The 17,294-nt window shown below is 40.8% G+C and overlaps 1 protein-coding gene across 3 annotated transcripts in view; it reads right to left on the bottom strand.

The window, feature by feature from the left end:
• Positions 1-17,294, bottom strand: part of LOC139336736 (kinase suppressor of Ras 1-like) — a 64,216-nt gene that overhangs the window by 20,701 nt on the left and 26,221 nt on the right. For all 3 annotated transcript variants that reach the window (XM_070970941.1, XM_070970940.1, XM_070970942.1), the window contains exon 2: positions 2,288-2,435. In XM_070970941.1, the coding sequence (XP_070827042.1) occupies positions 2,288-2,396 (109 nt within the window). In that variant the 5' untranslated portion in view covers positions 2,397-2,435. The remainder of the gene's footprint in view (positions 1-2,287; positions 2,436-17,294) is intronic.

Raw genomic sequence — 17,294 nt, 5'->3', positions numbered from 1 at the left:
CTGAAATTTTAACTTTTAAATAGTGTGCAATAACTCAATTTGTTGAGTAATAATTGATCAACCCCCAACTCTAATATGAGCTTTCTCAGTGAATTCTCTGAGTTATTGTCCTCTCTTGTGCTTAAATTTGATTAGGCAATTATATTTGGTGATTTTAACATTCACACGGACAATCCCTCCAATTTGTTTGGCACAGATTTCATTTTAACCTTGTGCAGCATGTCTCTGGGCCCACCAGGCATGGACAGGCCATCCAGCATACCGGGCAATGCCTGGTGGGCCGATGCACATTTTTGGGGCCGGGCTGTCATAATTTATAAAAAAAAAAAAAAGGTATAATTTTTTTTTTTTTTCAATTGTCCGCAATGGTATTTGAGACACGAAACACGGTCCATTGGTACATTTTCTTGAAGGACAATGGGTTAGTCTAATGAAATCTCTCAGCCCTCACCTCCCTCCTTGGCCTGCCCCTCCCCTCCAAGCAAGGTTAATCAAATTTCGCCATTGGAGTTTGACCGGGGATAGAGCGAAGTGAGTGTCCGTCTGTGGAAGTGGATAGGCCTAAACCACAAAAGCGCAAGGGGGCGCAGAGAAGCTGTGAGAAAAGAGGCTCAAAAGCCTACAAGTGGACGCAGCGAAATGTGCCAAAATCACAAACATGTTTGCGGCCACAACTTCGACTGCAACAGCAGGGCCATCAACATCAAATGCAGAAGTAGTCCCTAGTGCAAAGGCTGTCGGAGAGGCACACAGCTCTAATGTGCAACAGAGTCGTAAAACAGAGGAAAGAGAAGTAGCTATTCAGGTTGATTTGGAGGAGGAGGAGGAGGAGGAAAGAGAGACATGACCCAGCAGGGACAGATTGAGGAGGTCAGAATAGCTACTGTCAGCCCGGTAAGAAGTAGCCGAAATGTTAGCAGAATGAAGAGGGACTTTTCATGTAGGGAGGGCAGAGGGCTTGCTTGTGTGTGTGTGTGTGTGTGTGTGTGTGTGTGTGTGTGTGTGTGTGTGTGTGTGTGTGTGTGTGTGCGCGTGTGTGTATGTCACTCTTGATTGGCAAGCATTTGAGCGTTTATCTGCAACCTGCACCAGTAGCCAGTAAGCCACCTGCATTTTATATTGCGCATTTCGATTGTTGTCGATGCGGAGAGGAGACAACTTTAAATAATTGGGGGGGGAGCCAATTCTCTCTCTATGAAGCCAATTCTCTCTCTCTTTATTTTACATGGATGTATCGTCTTAGTGTAGGCCTAATTGTCTTTATTTGTAAACAGTAAATTTCATTTAACACTAGTCTACAAACATCTCCAGCAGTGTTTCTTTGACAACCACTTTCACTTCAAGATGGGAATTGTACCATCTCTCCCAAGATGAGAGTCTCTGTGAGTATTGAAAGAACATATAATTTTGTTTAGCATGGTTAATCTCTTCCATGTAGGCTACTGCGCTTTATTTTCATTTTTGAAACAACACAATGTGCGCATATATCCTCTGGTATGTCATGTGCCTCCACATATCGTATAAATAATCATGGTGGGCTGCCATGGCCAGAATTGACAGGGCAAGTTTTTGGTGCCAGTCCAGCCCTGGCGCCCACCAATAACTGGGGACACATCCTGGACTTGAGTTTTTCTTTGGGCATGTTTCTGAATTACCTGAATAACAAACCTCCAACTACAATAATCCAGAAACATAAAATCGACTCTTGCCACTTGAATGAGCAGTCTGGAGTCATATTTTCCAGCTACCTTTCTAACCAATTGCCTTACTCACTTCTCTAATATTAATGAAGTTAGTTGGTTTCACCATGTGAGAACAAAAATAAAATAATAAAAAGTTAACAGAAAAAAGCAATCCACTACATCATACCATTTTTCACAATTCATCGGTTTACTTTTAATCTTTCTATGGAGTTGGATTGTTTTGTTTAACTATTATTTTAGAGGTCAAGAATGAACCCTGAAGGATGGGTTCTGTCTTAATTGATCAAAATACTAAAAATCTACTACAACTGACACACAGTGGCCGGACAGCTGCAATACCCCCTGCTTTGCGGTTTCTGTTTTTAAATCCATTATAAAGAAACCCAATATATTTGCAAATGCCCTTTTCAAATGTGGAATGTAAAAATATATCATATAATTTCTCATTTCATATCATTTATCGAAATTACAATTCAAGAATAAATAAATCAACCTGAATCAGGATTTTTTATTGATTGTATTTTATGAACTTCCTATGAATGACCCCTTCACAACAAGTGGGGCAGCCAGTGGTCTTAGTTTACCTGTTTCATTAGCACTCTTCAGACAGGAGAGGGCGACAGTAAGGCGAGAACGATCTTCTGAGTTGGAGCCCAGGCATCTCATGGTGTCCTGCAGCTCAGCGCTGGACATCTGCAGAAACCCATCCACTGAAAGTTTCCCTGCTGCAGCCTGCAGGGGACAAGCAGGATATCTCTGTCAATGCCTGCTTATGGGACAAGACAAAGTTACAACAAACAAATCTGTAATCAGTAGGATATATAGTATATTATGAGTATGTTCTTCTGGGATCCTGTGTGGTTCTCTGTGTGTGATTGATTTGATTAGCCAAAATGCAGTCCCTGATAGACATTAAATAATCGTGCATAAAATGCAAATGTACACTGTGTAAAAAGAGAACGAAAACATATTGCAATTATTCAGAGTGTATTTACAGACAATGATTTTACAAGGGATCCCAAGCCCATGTAGTATGATCCTTTCACAGTCATATGTTTCACAAAGTTTTGAACCTCACCATATTCTCTCTTGTGAATGACTGAGCCTTTCCAGGTTGTCCCTTTCATACCCAATCATGATACTATCACCTGTTACCAATGAACCTATTTATATATGGAATGTTCTAAACAGGTGTTTTTGGAAAATTCCACAACTTTCCCAGTCTTTAGTTGCTCCTGTCTCAACTTGTTTGAAACGTGTTGCTGGCATCAAATTCAGAAGAAGCATACAATAATCAATGTACTGTTTTCAAGTATATGTATTGTATATGTATGTTTTTGAGTATATGTCAAACAGGCTAAGCAAATATAAATATCATATTCTGTTTATCTATGATTTCCACAGCTTTTTTATCATCAGGTTTGTAGAATAGTGTAAATTGTTCAGCTGACAATGAGAGGAATGATACACACTCACAAACCACAAAACAAGAACCAGAATATAATAAATGTCTGTTTATATACGGTACAGTATGAATTGTATGCATTCAATCCAACACCAACTCCATTTTTTACCCGCTTTTCATGTAATTGAGATACTTACAGTAATCTAACATCCTAGAGTTGCAAGAAGTAGCAAAAGCTGGACAATGTTTGGATCACGACGCCTCATCGCAGTATTTGCTATTTGTTAGGCAGCTCCTGGTACGTGTAACACGATAGCAAGTTATTTCAAGATCCCAATAACAACAACCTACAACTCTAAATAATATCCCAGTCAGTCAGTCAGACACATGCGTGTAAATGACTAAACTGCACTGAGTGAAATTGAGAATTGAGAACCAAAAAAACCTCTACATACAATATGTAGCACACTTAAATAGAGTCCTGTGTGAAACTAGGGACCTAGCTCAGTTAGCATCAGTTAGATGGTAAATAGTACATATCTGATACACTTTGTCTGACAGATTTTGATACAGCACTAGCTTGCTTTAATTTTTGTTTTCTCTTGCCTCTGCAGGCAATGCAAGTATGTCTTGTACATCCATGTGGGCCAGTAATTTACTACTCAGCCCTTTGGTGCATGACTTCTGAATAAAAACCCAACATTCCTTTATTCCTGTAGATGGATATCTTGATGTCAGGTAAGACTGTAACATAAACACTGGCATCAACATCATGGCTGTCACGTGCCAATCATCACAATCTGCTGATATCAATCTTATGAAAACTATAAGATGATACTTGAATGTATCTGCAGAGAGGAGCGCTGGCAGTTGAAGCAGGCTTGTCTGCAGATCAGCTGGAACAGCAGGGAACTACCACTCTCATGCAATCAATCAAAGAAAAAAAAAAAATTCAAGACCAAATTTATTTATTTTTATTTTTTCTGGATACATTTGACTGGTAGAGATCTGTGCTGTCACTGATAACCAGATACCAGATAACATAAGGAATGAGAGGGATATGACATGTAACGAAGTCCTCAGCCAGAGTAGAACCATGGATGCTGTGGTTACAACACTGTTTGTAGAAACAATTCTACAGTGAAGATATAGAAACAGTGTCATTCCACAAAGTGATGTCTCTGTTTATTCGTAGTATGGTCATATAGTATGTAAGAATGTTCCCATTCTTTAGGATACATCTGTTAAAGCAGCCAAATTGTAAAAGTAATTAACTAATTACTTACTAATTAATTAATTAATTAATTAATTATCAATGCTGGGCAGTATGACCAAAAATATATCACGGTATTTTTCAAAATTACAATGGTTTCACGGTATATGACGGTATTTTTTTTTTTCTTTCATCTGGAAGACAGAACACAGGTTTTTTCAGGCGCTCATTTGGGCAGAGTACAGTTATCTTATCCAAGCATATGGAGAAACTCCTCTGTTGAAAACACTTTTTCAGCCTTTTTTTCTGCGTGCTAATGTTCTTATCTCTCACAAAAGGATGAAATGCAAATAAAACAGTAAAATAACACCTCGGGCTGCTCAGCAGAGTCCTCTGTTAGCGCTCTGCTCATTCATGTGTACATGAGAAGGAGCGGTGAAACTAACTGCGCAGTTAGACCTGTCAATAACTCAGCAACCTATTGATCGACACCTCCATTGACCAGCCAGAGTCAAGAGATTCGAGGGGCAGTGCCCAAATTCACCATAGTAACACCAATGACGATCCAGAAGGAAGTAAGCCCAGAGATAGGTTATCGCATAAAGAGAGCTCCCTCCACTCTAGAAACCCCCTCCTCTTTAGGTAAACAACTAGGACCTTCGTGATTGATCTCAAACTAACGCAGAGTCATACATTAGACATTAGCAGCGTATTGTATGAGTTAGTGAAGTTTTTCTCTGCTACTGATTGGCTGCTAGCTTGCAGAGTTTTCGTCACAGTGAGGAGGCAGACATCTTTGTGATCATCAGACTCTCTGCTTTCATATGATACCAGGCTTGTGTGGTTTGCATGAAGTGGCGAAATAAAGTGGACATATACTATTTATGTCTTATTGTTACAAGATATGCTTGCGGCTAAGGTGGTGGAGCAAATTGCTCATGTTAGCCTGACAAAAAAAGCTACAGACACGGCTCCTCTTTCTGGCACAAATTCTTCTGTGTCATCATGTTCTACTAGTTCTGCAGCTTCAATTTCGGAACTTTAAATGGCTGTGTCCCAATTCAAGGGCTGCATCCTTCGGAGGATGCATTTGAAGGCCGATTACGTCATAGCGCTGCGCGAAGGCTGCCCCAATTCGTCCAAATTTGAAGGGTCCTCCAAATGCAGCCGACAAATGCGTCCTCCTTTTCCCTGTTTTCGGTGGATGCATCGCTACTATCCTTCGCGGCCTCACATATCCCAAAATGCTTTGCGCACCGATTCTTTTTTTTAACAATAGCAACCAACAGCACCAGCAGCATCGTTATTATTGCTATTGGGTAGCACGGCGGCACAAGTGGTAACACTGTCGCCTCACAGCTAGAAGGTCCCCAGTTCGAATCCCACTGTGGGCGCTGGTGGTCTTCGGTGCCTGCTGCTCCTTTCTGTGTGGAGTTTGCATGTTCTCCCCGTGTTTACTTGGGGTTTCCTCCTTAATAACCCCCATTAAAAAAATATGCAAGAAGATCACCGTCTGACCAACGGTGACAAAAGAGAAAACAAAAGATGGGTCCCCGGGCGCGGGCACCGGCGTTGGTTGGCGGCTGGCGGCTGGCAGCCCACCGCTCCTGGTCTGCCGCAGAGGAGCGCCGGACCAAGATGGGTCAAAAGCAGAGAAAATAATTTCACAATACATGGTGTGTGTGCAGTGATCAATAAAAGTAAAATCTTAATCTTAAATCTTAATTTTAATCTTACTGTCGTTATTATATTGAACAATACTTTTGTCTGTTGACATAACAGAAAATATACTTTACATGTCATTTTGTGAGCAAGGAGCAAACGGAGGAGTTTATTAAATTCCGTGGTCCAAACGACCATCTGTTTACAGGGGGCAAAAACACGGCCACACTCGGATGGAGGTAACTGTTGAGGCATAAATGAATAGCCTATTTGTTCTCTATACATACTGTATTTGTATGTGAAAGTTACATAAAGGAACCCAAATCCTGTACAAAGACCAAATATAATCTTTGGATCATATCAAATGAATGTTGTTTTTGGGTGGGGGTGGGAATTTTATGTCTGTCCTGATGTCACTTTTTGTGAATCTGTACATATCTGTGATAATGTGATCTTGTGTGTTTACCTTTTGTCATGCTTCACTCATGTTTAGAACAATCCTGCAAAAAATTGACAAAACATGATTGACGGGTGCTGATTCTTTTTAATGTTTTTTTTTCTGTTTAATTACATTCTGTGATGTTAGATTTAAATTGGTAATTAAAAATATTGTGTTCTAAACTAAAATCTTATAACCTCGTTACATTATATATTCCATTTCTTATTTACAATATAAGTAGACTTTTGAACTACTTTTCAGTGACAACACAATTATTTTACTTTTCTGTGATATTTACAGATATTTACAAAGATACAATATGAATATTTCTATTTACAAGTGGGCATTCTTAAAATGTACAACTATTTACAAAAGATCAGCAGAAATGACTATTTACAGAAATTTGCAGATTTACAGAGAACATATATCCCTGGTGGTGCTGCAAGATTATTGAAGCAGACAGTTTCCTGTTCCGGTAACAGTGACCATCAGGACTGCTTGGAGGCTTGATCCTCACATGGCAGCCGTTGATTGCTCCAGCAGCTTTTCGAAAAGCTCTGTGTCTTGCCAGCTCTGCAAACCTCTGAGTTGCTGTCGCCAGGTCTTCTGTGGTCTTGGGGAGGTAGATGACCCTGTGGTGAATGGCCACCACCTCCTCAGTAACTCGATGGATGATGCGGTCCACCACAACTGGAGGATGTCCCACTCGCCAGCCAGAAGAGACAGACCAAGGTCTCTATTGTGGCACCCCATCCGTGTCGCCTTTCCCGGTGGAGAAGCTCCAGCAGCACCGCCAGGGACTCTCTGCTCAGCCTAAAATCTTGTCTGGTGTCATGATCGTTGAAAAATAATAGCAGAACAGGAACACTGATGTTTATGCAGCAGTACATCGCCCTTGCCTGGATGGAGAAAGGAGGGTAAGAACAGGAGGATTAAACAAGAGAAACCGAATTTTAGTTGATACGACACCTCTAGTGAATGTTAAAGCTTAGACCAGTAATGCTTCATTTCTCCATCTGTTACACTTTGGCTTCTCAATATGGTTCTGATGTTTAATAACACAACATTTTAATAGGCTATTGAATTAAGTCAGGGTTATTTACAGGGTTCATACACATTTAACTATTCAATTCAAGCACTTTTCAGATCTTGAAAACATAGCATTAAAATTACAGCATACAGAAGTATCAAGACTCATGGTTAAATGACATATATGTCAGTCCATAGTTTATATGGCAAGCATTTGTCACTAAACGGTATCGTTTATTAACGGGTATATTAATTACCACCAACTATGGTAGCTATGTATGAACATTAATATGGGTTAAAATAGCCGGTTAATGTTACCTCCCCACGGCGCTCTCCCAGCCGGAGATAAACGAGCCGCCGGTGTCGCAAAACCTCTGGCTCCATTGTCGTCTGTCTGTTATGTTTCCGTCGTCTGTCGGTTATGTTTCTGTTGTGTCGTCTGTTAAATTTTTGTCTCCGTACGTGTGTTTTTCCCGGGTTAGGAGGGAAGACGTTATGATGTCGTGACGCAATCAGGGAATGCTCCAAAGGCTAGACCGTCCCATTTACCGATAGTTGATGCTGCCGACGGAGGAGCCTCCAAGGCCGTGGCCTCCATGGGCCGTGTAGGCTGGGTCCTTCGTAGGATGCAGCCCCTGAATTGGGACACAGCCAATGTCTGCCCCATCCATCTTCACCGTAACGTAACACCAGAGCACTGCAGTTTACACTCACCACGCCCCGCACCATGCCTGTTTAGAAGAGCAACATTGAAAACGGTCCCGTCTGAAACAGTGTTGCGCAGCGCAAAGTTACGGACATTGCGTAATCACATACACTGGTGTGGCGGTATATTAAAAATTCATATCATAACAAAAATATACACTGGTATTCGGTAGTGGTGTGCGATACTGCATATTTTGGTATCGATCCGATACCAAGTAAATACGGGCCAGTATCGTAGATACTGATACCGATATCGATACTTTTCAATAAATAAGGTGGATGCGTCATTGAATTGCTAAATCTCAATTAATTTTCATGACCCTGAGTCTTTTTTGTGCTGTTTCCTTTTTTGTTATTAAATAGTTAAAACCCAGGACAGAATTAGGACAAAGTGTAGAATATAGAATGGAAAATGCTTTATTATCAAATTTTTTTCAGAAAAATCTTAAATAAAAAGTGCACGCAAACCAGTAAACAAATTAAAACAAACAAGTACTATTGAAAAACTATAATACAAAAATTAAATAAAAATTCTCAACAACAAAAACAACTGGTGAAAATATAAATAATATGTAAACAACTTAACAACCCCCAAAGCCCTTAGTTATTCTGTGCAGAACAAAGGTTTTGGTTACAGGTTTTTGTTCAAGAACAGCATCATATTAACATTTTTTGCCTTTAATGCACTTCGTTTGTGACTTAACTAACTGCTCTGCTTTTGAAAAAATCCTCTCAGCTGGCACTGATGTTGCAACCACTGACAGGTATTTTTTGGCAAGTTTTCTCAGAGAGGGGAATGTTTGTTCATAGTTTTTCCACCAAAGTAGTGGATCCTGATCCCGAGGAACTGGCCTCTCCTCAGTGTATCTGTGCATCTCAATAAGGGCATGAGTGCCAGTTGTCTGATGCTGCTAAGAGGCTAGGACTTTACAGTCAAATTCTTCCCATATCCCACCTTTTGCTGCAAGTGGAGATGAAGTAGCCCCTCCAGACGAGCTTGAGGTAATTTCAGGAGTTGGGGCAGAGCTGGGGGCAGAGATGGTGACAGAGCTGGTGGCAAAGCTGGTGGCAGAGCTGGTGGCAGAGCTGGTGGCAGATGATGAATGTGCTGACATCTGACTCACAGACTGCATTTCAGTTAGAAGCGGAGCTCTTACACAGTCAATGTTTGCAGAGTCACGGATGCTGCTGGTTTTTAAATCTGTTGTCCAAGAAGGTGCAGACAGCAAGACCATAAAATGTTTCAATAGAGTTGAAACAACGGTGACAATGCCCTGACAGCTGAGCAGCGAGCTTGCTACCTTGAGACTCTGAAGCTTTAGTGGTTCTAAGAGGCAGTGACACAAGGGGAATCACCTTGGACACAGAAACATGTTTTTCAGCTGATATCTCTCTGGTTGCTTCCTCAAATGGTCTCAGTGCATTGATGGAGAGATGGATGACAGACCATTCTTCCTCATTTAGACAAAGTGAGCTCTTTCCAAGGAGACAGAGGACTGTGGTAACTGCCTCCTTTTGCTCAAGCAATCTCTCCAACATGTAGAATACAGAGTTCCACCTTGTCTCAACTGCCTGAATTAGTTTTTGTTCAGGGAACTTCTGCTGCTTCTGGATGTCTTTGAGCTTGTCTGTAGCTTTAGTTCTGTGATGAAAGAAAGCAACAATAGCACTGCTTTTCTGCTGAAGCTCAAGCAAGTCAGGCAGAGCTTTAATGAAGTCTTTTGCCACCAAATTTAAAGTGTGTGCAAAACATGGGTAGTGTGTCCATCCTGCTTTGCGCACAGCAGCAACCATGTTGGCACCATTGTCTGTTACAACAGCCAGAATCTTGTCCGTTATGCCCCATTCTTCAGTGATTCTGGTTAATTGTGCAAATATTGTCTGCAGTGTGTTGTCCAGGAACAGAGCACGTTTCAAGCACGTATGCCACCATTTGCCAGTTTTCATCGATCATGTGGCATGAGACTGTTAAATATGCCTCTGTGGTTCTTGATGTCCACATGTCACTGGTGAGCACAACATTGTCCACACCACTCAGTGCCTTTCTAACCTTAGCACAACAGTCTTCATAAAGAGCTGGTAGTTTCCCCTCCATTAAAGATTTTCTGCCTGGAATTTTGTACCGGGGGTCAAGTGTCTTCACAAAATTCCTGAAGCCATCATCCTCCACTATGGAAAGAGGTTGCAGATCTTTAACAATCATCTCTTGTGATCTCTTCTGCTCTTGGGGAATCAGCTAAGTGAAATAATAAAACAAATAAGCCTTTAGCACATCTATGTGTAGTTTAAATGTAGAAATCATACAGTATCCTTTTGACAGTTAACACAAAAGGGCAATAATATTAAATAAATTCTGAGCCATATTATATTCAGTATATGTGTTTTAATTCCAGTATATGTATTCATTTAAATAACACATTTCAATGGGATAAATGTATTACATCAAGGTCTTGGCATAATTTATACTTTTAGAGTTGGCTAAAGTAATAAATAACAGTTTCACTTTGTTACTTTCAACATTATAACCTGCCTGGATATTTTCTGCCATGCTGAAAGGCCTCTGCCAATGACCTCAGCCTCTGGACTGGGGGTCTTGCAGCGGGGCCAGGGGGTGGGGGATTTCTCTTCTCCTCTCTCCGTTTTTTTTAGCTCCATGTTTTGATTGGGGTGGTTTTTGAGATGTTTGTATAAATTGGTAGTGTTTCCACTATATTTTACAAGCTTCTTGCAAATCCCACATTTTGCGGTTGTGTCATTTTCCGCTTCAAAATACTGCCACACAGTGCTCCTCTTCCTCTCTGCCATTCTCCTGTTGTTTATCTGAACAGCCGTGTGCTGATGAACCTGAGCCGAACTTGCGTGTTTGCTTTGTGCGTCACGTGACAGCGCAACATCCAAACACAAGAGGGGGGAGGGGGAGCAAAGTGTGCCTGCCTGCCTGCTCTGCTCTGACACAGGAGCGGCCACCTGGCTGTTTCCTCTTTGCCGAAACCGCAGCATTGCAAACAAGAGCGGAACTTAAAGTAAAGAATCGATCTCACCAGGCTAGTATCGATCCGATACCGATGCCGACTTGGTATCAATACTATCGATATTTGGATTGATCCGCCCACCACTAGTATTTGGTGTTGAACCCGAATAACGCCCACCCCTAGTTGTTTCCCAACTAACTTCTGCTTTCTGTGGAAACGTAAAGCTTAAGGTTCAGCTGAATCTGAGTATTGTTTTAAGGAAGACTTGAAAAAGTCTCCACCTATCCTATCCTCCACTGCCAGAGGACCTGACAGGCCAGGAGATCTGGATCTGATCTGATAAATGACATATAAATTTGTACAAATAAAAATATTTATTTAATTCAGCATTCGTTGTGCAGGTGTGTGCGTGTCTGTACATGCGTGCGCTGTCTGTAACCCCCACCCCTCCCCCTCCTGCTCAGTGTATACACACAGAAGCCACCAAATATCATGTAGTTGACCAGTTATGTGCGGCTTGAACAGAAAAAAACAAAGTGGCTCGAATCGTTCACTTCAAAGAGCCGGCTCTAAGAGCCATTTGGTTTGCAACCAACACATCACTAATTCCTCTACCTGTTCCACTGTTATTAAAAATAGCGGTGCAACTTGGTGGGCGTTATCCTGGCAATTTCTCTGCGTGAGAAAAACAAGGTGTGGCGTGTGAGCATATGAACGGGTTGAAATGCATTGAAAAGCTACATTTATTAGTAAACTCCTCATTTACAGATCCCGTAGCTGGATATTCTGTATATTCCACAGACCTCACTGTGGATGCTTTGCATTGGAACTAGTTTCTCACAAAGAAACTGTTCCTATGAAAACTGTTAATTGTGTGGTCTGTGGATATTCCAAGTTAACCAGGACACTGTTTCTGTACACACTGCTGCTGTTTTTTAAATGTGGTTTTGTAATGCTGTGAAAAGCACAAATATAATTCCATCCATGTACAATGTAAGCTAGATACCTCAAGACTGAAAAACAACAGTGTCTGTCAGTAGCTCAAATGTGGGTGACTCATGACTCTTGTCTGTCATAATTCACAAGAAGTGAGGTGCTGTTTTAGTGCACCTAGTTGGACAGCATGTGCATGACATCTATGACCTGCAAGGAGTAGAGGCAGACAAATACACTATGTTACACAGAAACTAAAAAAGTACTTTATATCAAAAAGAACATTCTGTACCAGAAATAAATGTTTAGAGAAGCAGTGCAACAGCCAGGAGAAAAACTAGACACATACTACACCAGACTATACGTGCTTGCTAAGAACTGTGAGTTTCCCAATTTGGATAAAGAGATCAAAGCACAACTGATTCAGTGCTCAGAAAACCTGGAATTACCCTTGGCCTTCTTGACCACAAGAAATCACTGCAGCTGCCCGAACAACAAGCAACAGGCAACAGCTATATACACATGGTGCACATGTAATACAGAGGCAGGACATAAAAAGACTAGGAGCAAATTCCAAGTGATGCAGAGTGAGGGCTGGTCCTAGGTTGTCCTGGTGGTCCAAGGTGGTTTGTGTGATAGGCTACAAAACAGCTAAGAAGCTAGGCCTAAACAAAATCATAGAGACAGTGACAGGCCCTACACCATGGGTTTTCCTCATTGTAAGAACCACCCAAGTCAGAAGATCCAAACAAAGTGAGAAAAGAGAGTGAGATGCAGTGTTTACAGTGTGTATAACACAATAGCGTGTTGCTGTATTTGTGGAGTAAATGGTTATCCATATTGTGGAGGCGTTATGGGACTTTGCAGCTGTCATTTGATGTTTTATCAATTGAATGGGTAAATGCAGCTCATGAATCAGCAGGACCCTCTCTATCAGGAGTGGGTGCATTCAGAATCAAGGTGAGGTTATGAGGGTTATGCCAGGATCTGGGTCAGACAGAGTTAAATACTATATAGTTGATACAATTTTACATCAGTGTCTTGGTCCCTTTCCAGTTTGGGTGTAATCCATCAGTTTTTTAAAGGCCATTCTTAGTCAAGAATGAGTCAAAATGGCTGAAAAAAACATAATCTGTTGCTATACAGAAGTTTTCGCAAACAATAATGGAGTGAATAGGACCAGTTGGAAGACAGTGTTTGCCCAGACTTCCAATAGTTAATACCAATGATTCAGTCTCACGCTGGAGCTTGACTGATTGTCTGGACATGATGTCATTTGTTTCTTCATACACTGTGACCATGTGAACCAAACAGCAAAGTTTAGTGAAAGTTCAAGTAAAACCTACTACATTGCCACCAGAAAGGAAGTAGATTATGGCACTGGGAAGACCCACAAATCAGATAATGGATACCTAGATCTAGAACCAAAGCTTTGCAGTTATTATAATTTCCAGGGCCCCTGGGAACTGGTGATTTGCAACAACCATGCAAGCTGTGTTAGCTGTATTAGCACTGCTGGAGAAGGTGGCTTCACGGTCAGATAGCATTGTGGAAAAAGAGGCGCCAGCTCTACCAGGAGTACTGTTGGGTGCATGAGTGGAGCTATCTTTGGGACTAATACTAGACACTCAGTCTTATAGCCTGAGAGATTTGCCAATTGGAGAGCTATTTCAGGAGTCGGAGAAGCTGGATGGGTGGAGGCTTTTGCTTGATGCTATAATTTGTTCTGCTTTGTTCTGTGTGGTCTGTGTGGAGAGAATGGGGAAACTGCCTGCTCTGCAATGGGATGCTAAAAGAGCAAGGGAAAGACTCCTGCATGTCGCCACCATTGCCCAGGAGGAGCAACTGGGAGTGGGGTTAGTGTCACCTCTTTGTGGCTTGAGTGGGAACAATGGGGACTGACAACCCAAGGCTAGCCAAGAGGAGAGCTCTGTTTGTCATTGGACAAGATGTATGATGAGAAGTTCATTCGATTGCAACTTAATTTTTATGTATATGATTGCTACTGTTGTAAATATGGTTGACTGTCAAAGTGGGGAAGGTGATTTAACAATGTTATCCTTATCAAGATTTGTTGTATGTAGTACACAAACTCAGTCAATGCCAGCTGGAAAGGAACAACTACACTGTAGTATGTCGTACACATGCATACTCCCTGCTGCCAAAGCAGCACCAACATGTGGAGACAGGTCTTGCCCAGCCCTGTGTACTCTCCAAGCCCATCCTCATCAGAAAATAAGCCAATTAGCTATTCAAAATCTCAAAATAAAGATATTGTGTTTCTTCACAGTTACATATATAATATTCATTCAGGGGAAAAAGAAAAAGTTACGAAAGCACAGTGTGCAGATCATATTTTGTTCTTCACACCTTAACATTCATCAATAACATTTTATTAAAAATATCCTAATGTCCCACTCACTGACAAAAGTTCTGCATCACTTTACTACTCTTAAAAGCAAAAAAGGTACTGTACTGCCTCAGCTTGCTGGCATGGCTGAGGGCGATGACTGTACACATAATTGTAACAACACAATCTTACAGAAGTTCTGATAGCAAGTATAAAAGCACAGTTTCTGAATACAGACTGTGTGATTTTCCCTGTGTATTAAGCGTTTTGATACTTTCACTGCATTTATAGACCACCTAGATGTGCTTAATAATCAAAAAAGATGGAAATATAGAGATTGGACATATGAAATTTATAATAAAATACTTCCTTTGTAGCTAAAAAACAGTGGGTTGTTGGTATTTTTATAAATCTGTTTATCTGTATAAATCTGTTTACATAGTCACATTGTGGAGACTCACTGTACTTGTGGAGACAAAATGCAAGTCTCCATATTGTTAATCACTGGATTTTAGGGTGAACACTTGGGTTTATCTTAGGATAAGGTTAGGGTAAAGGTTAGGGTTAGGCAAGTAGTGGTTATGGTTATGGTTTGGGCAAGTCTGTGTGTGTGTGTGTGTGTGTGTGTGTGTGTGTGTGTGTGTGTGTGTGTGTGTGTGTGTGTGTGTGTGTGTGTGTGTGTTTGTTTGTTTGCGTAGGGCTGTGTATGTGTAAGAACAAATAACAGAGTATTATAGAATGGAATAATAGATTAGAGATCTTTTCATAAAAAAAGATAATTTATACATACTTGGCACATTGTAACACTTTACAAGTAACACCAATACATGACAAAAAGTAGCCATCTCAAGCTGTGATGTTGGACCTTACTTGATTGGTGACCCAGCTTAGGGAATTAGTTCATGAAGCCCTTTTCAGACACTGGCAGACTGACCTTTGAACAATGCACAAAAAAGTAAAGGCTGAACAATGCACGATTAGTTGTGGAGATGTCTTCTGGGAGATTAAAGGGATGCTGGAGGCACCTCCTAAAAAGAAATGACTGCAAGCTGGAGCTGAACAAGAGAATGGCGCTAACGTGATGTGTGTGAGGAACATGGTGACAATTTCACCAAGGGGCACCCAAACAGGCATACAAACTTTCAGCCTCTGTTCAGGCATTATTTGAGCATGGCAATCCAGAAAGGGCTGACATTAAAGCTGTATTAATAGAGTTCTGCCCTGCCTCCTCCCTGCGGCGTCTGCATGGTTGCCGTGATAACCAGTAGACTTTAGACAAACTTTATTGTCATTCAGTAAACAGCACGTGTACACTGAAATTTCAATTGCAGCAGGCTCAGCACAGGATAGAAAATAGTTTAAAAAATATACATATATATACAATATATGTATAAATGATAAAGAATGTAAAATAAACAGCTGAATAATTTGTATATAGTGTATAAATATACAGTATGTAAAACAACAGTGTGTACAACAAACAGTAGAATAAAGGGAGATAAGTAGGTAACGTTAAGTAACATAATGTTAAGTAACAAAAGTAACGTTAGCCTTAGCATCGGAAACAAGCTAACTCTGCCCAGCCGCTACATCACAGTCACTAACATACCGTATATACTGCAGAGTGTTACTGTAGTGTAATATTTGTTGTCTTAGCCGTATATGCTGTTGTTGGCAGCAGCGTTATGAGCAGTTTTACTAGCCTCCTGGTGCTGCTCACAGAGCTGTTTGATTGAGCGGCAGCTGGCAGCATGAGTGGAGGAAGGGGGCGGTTCGCAGCGTGTATAAGTAGTGATTGGCAAATGTCAGACACTCCCTCAGATGGTCCTCTGGCTCTGATTGGTTGTTTTGTGTCGAATGGGGGATTCTTGCAAATCGCAGTAGGAGCAGTAGGTGGGACCAATGGAGCCGGCTTTTTTCACAGATTACATGTTTCATGTACTGCTGTCTGGGCATAGGGACAGTTTTAGCTAATATGACAAAAAATTACTTTTATACAAGTTACCTACTGCAGCTTTAAACTGAAGGATAAAGTGTTCCTTTAAGGATTGACAAAATTCTCCCGCTTCTTATGATAAATGACCTATTTAAAAACCCTTTGGATAAGCAGAAAAATACACTGCCACAAAGCTGGGGAAAATACTGAAAGTACTGGCAGGGACCATTTTACTGCACAATGAGTATTTTTAGGTTTCCACTGTAAATATTTAGACACGTAGAAACTTAAGTAAGGTTTTGAATATAGGACTTTTACTTGCAGTTGGGTTTTTTCAGTGTGTGTATTGCTACCTTTACTTAAGTACAAAACCTGAATATAACACTGGTAATATAACAACATAATATAGCACTGGTTATATTGCTGTACTATATACTATGTTATATGATATCACTACACTTGACATTATAATTTATCTGATATATATCTATATCTCCCCCACTAAGTCATCATGTTCCATATTATGTTATATTGTACCATACAATGTTAATGTCACAATGACTTTACTCTCTGTATCATAGTCCTACTTCATCTCTATGTTAACACTGAAAATTTGTAGTTTTACCTATTTTAACTGTTATTTATCAAAGCAAATGGATTTAGAGCCTGATTGGTGGTAATACAAATATAAAAATTGAATATCTCTATGTCTGCATAGTGTCTGGTGTGATGTGTGGTGTGGTGGAGGCAGCCCCGCAATCAGGAATCTGAACGCCTGATGGTCAGATGCTTTCTATACTAGTTACTACACTGCAAGTGAGAGCTCAAGCAAAGAAATACTGTAGTGCCACGGTCACTTCGACTGGGTGCCAATCCACAACCGATTCTTATGTAATATGAGCTGGCCTGAGTGTAGCCAGAGAGGAGGACCGACAAGAGAGAAACTA

Source organism: Chaetodon trifascialis, chromosome 9 (assembly GCF_039877785.1).
Source record: "Chaetodon trifascialis isolate fChaTrf1 chromosome 9, fChaTrf1.hap1, whole genome shotgun sequence".
Taxonomy (NCBI): Eukaryota; Metazoa; Chordata; class Actinopteri; order Chaetodontiformes; family Chaetodontidae; genus Chaetodon; species Chaetodon trifascialis.
Note: the sequence above shows the minus strand (reverse complement) of the source record. Positions and strands in the feature narration are given on the sequence as shown.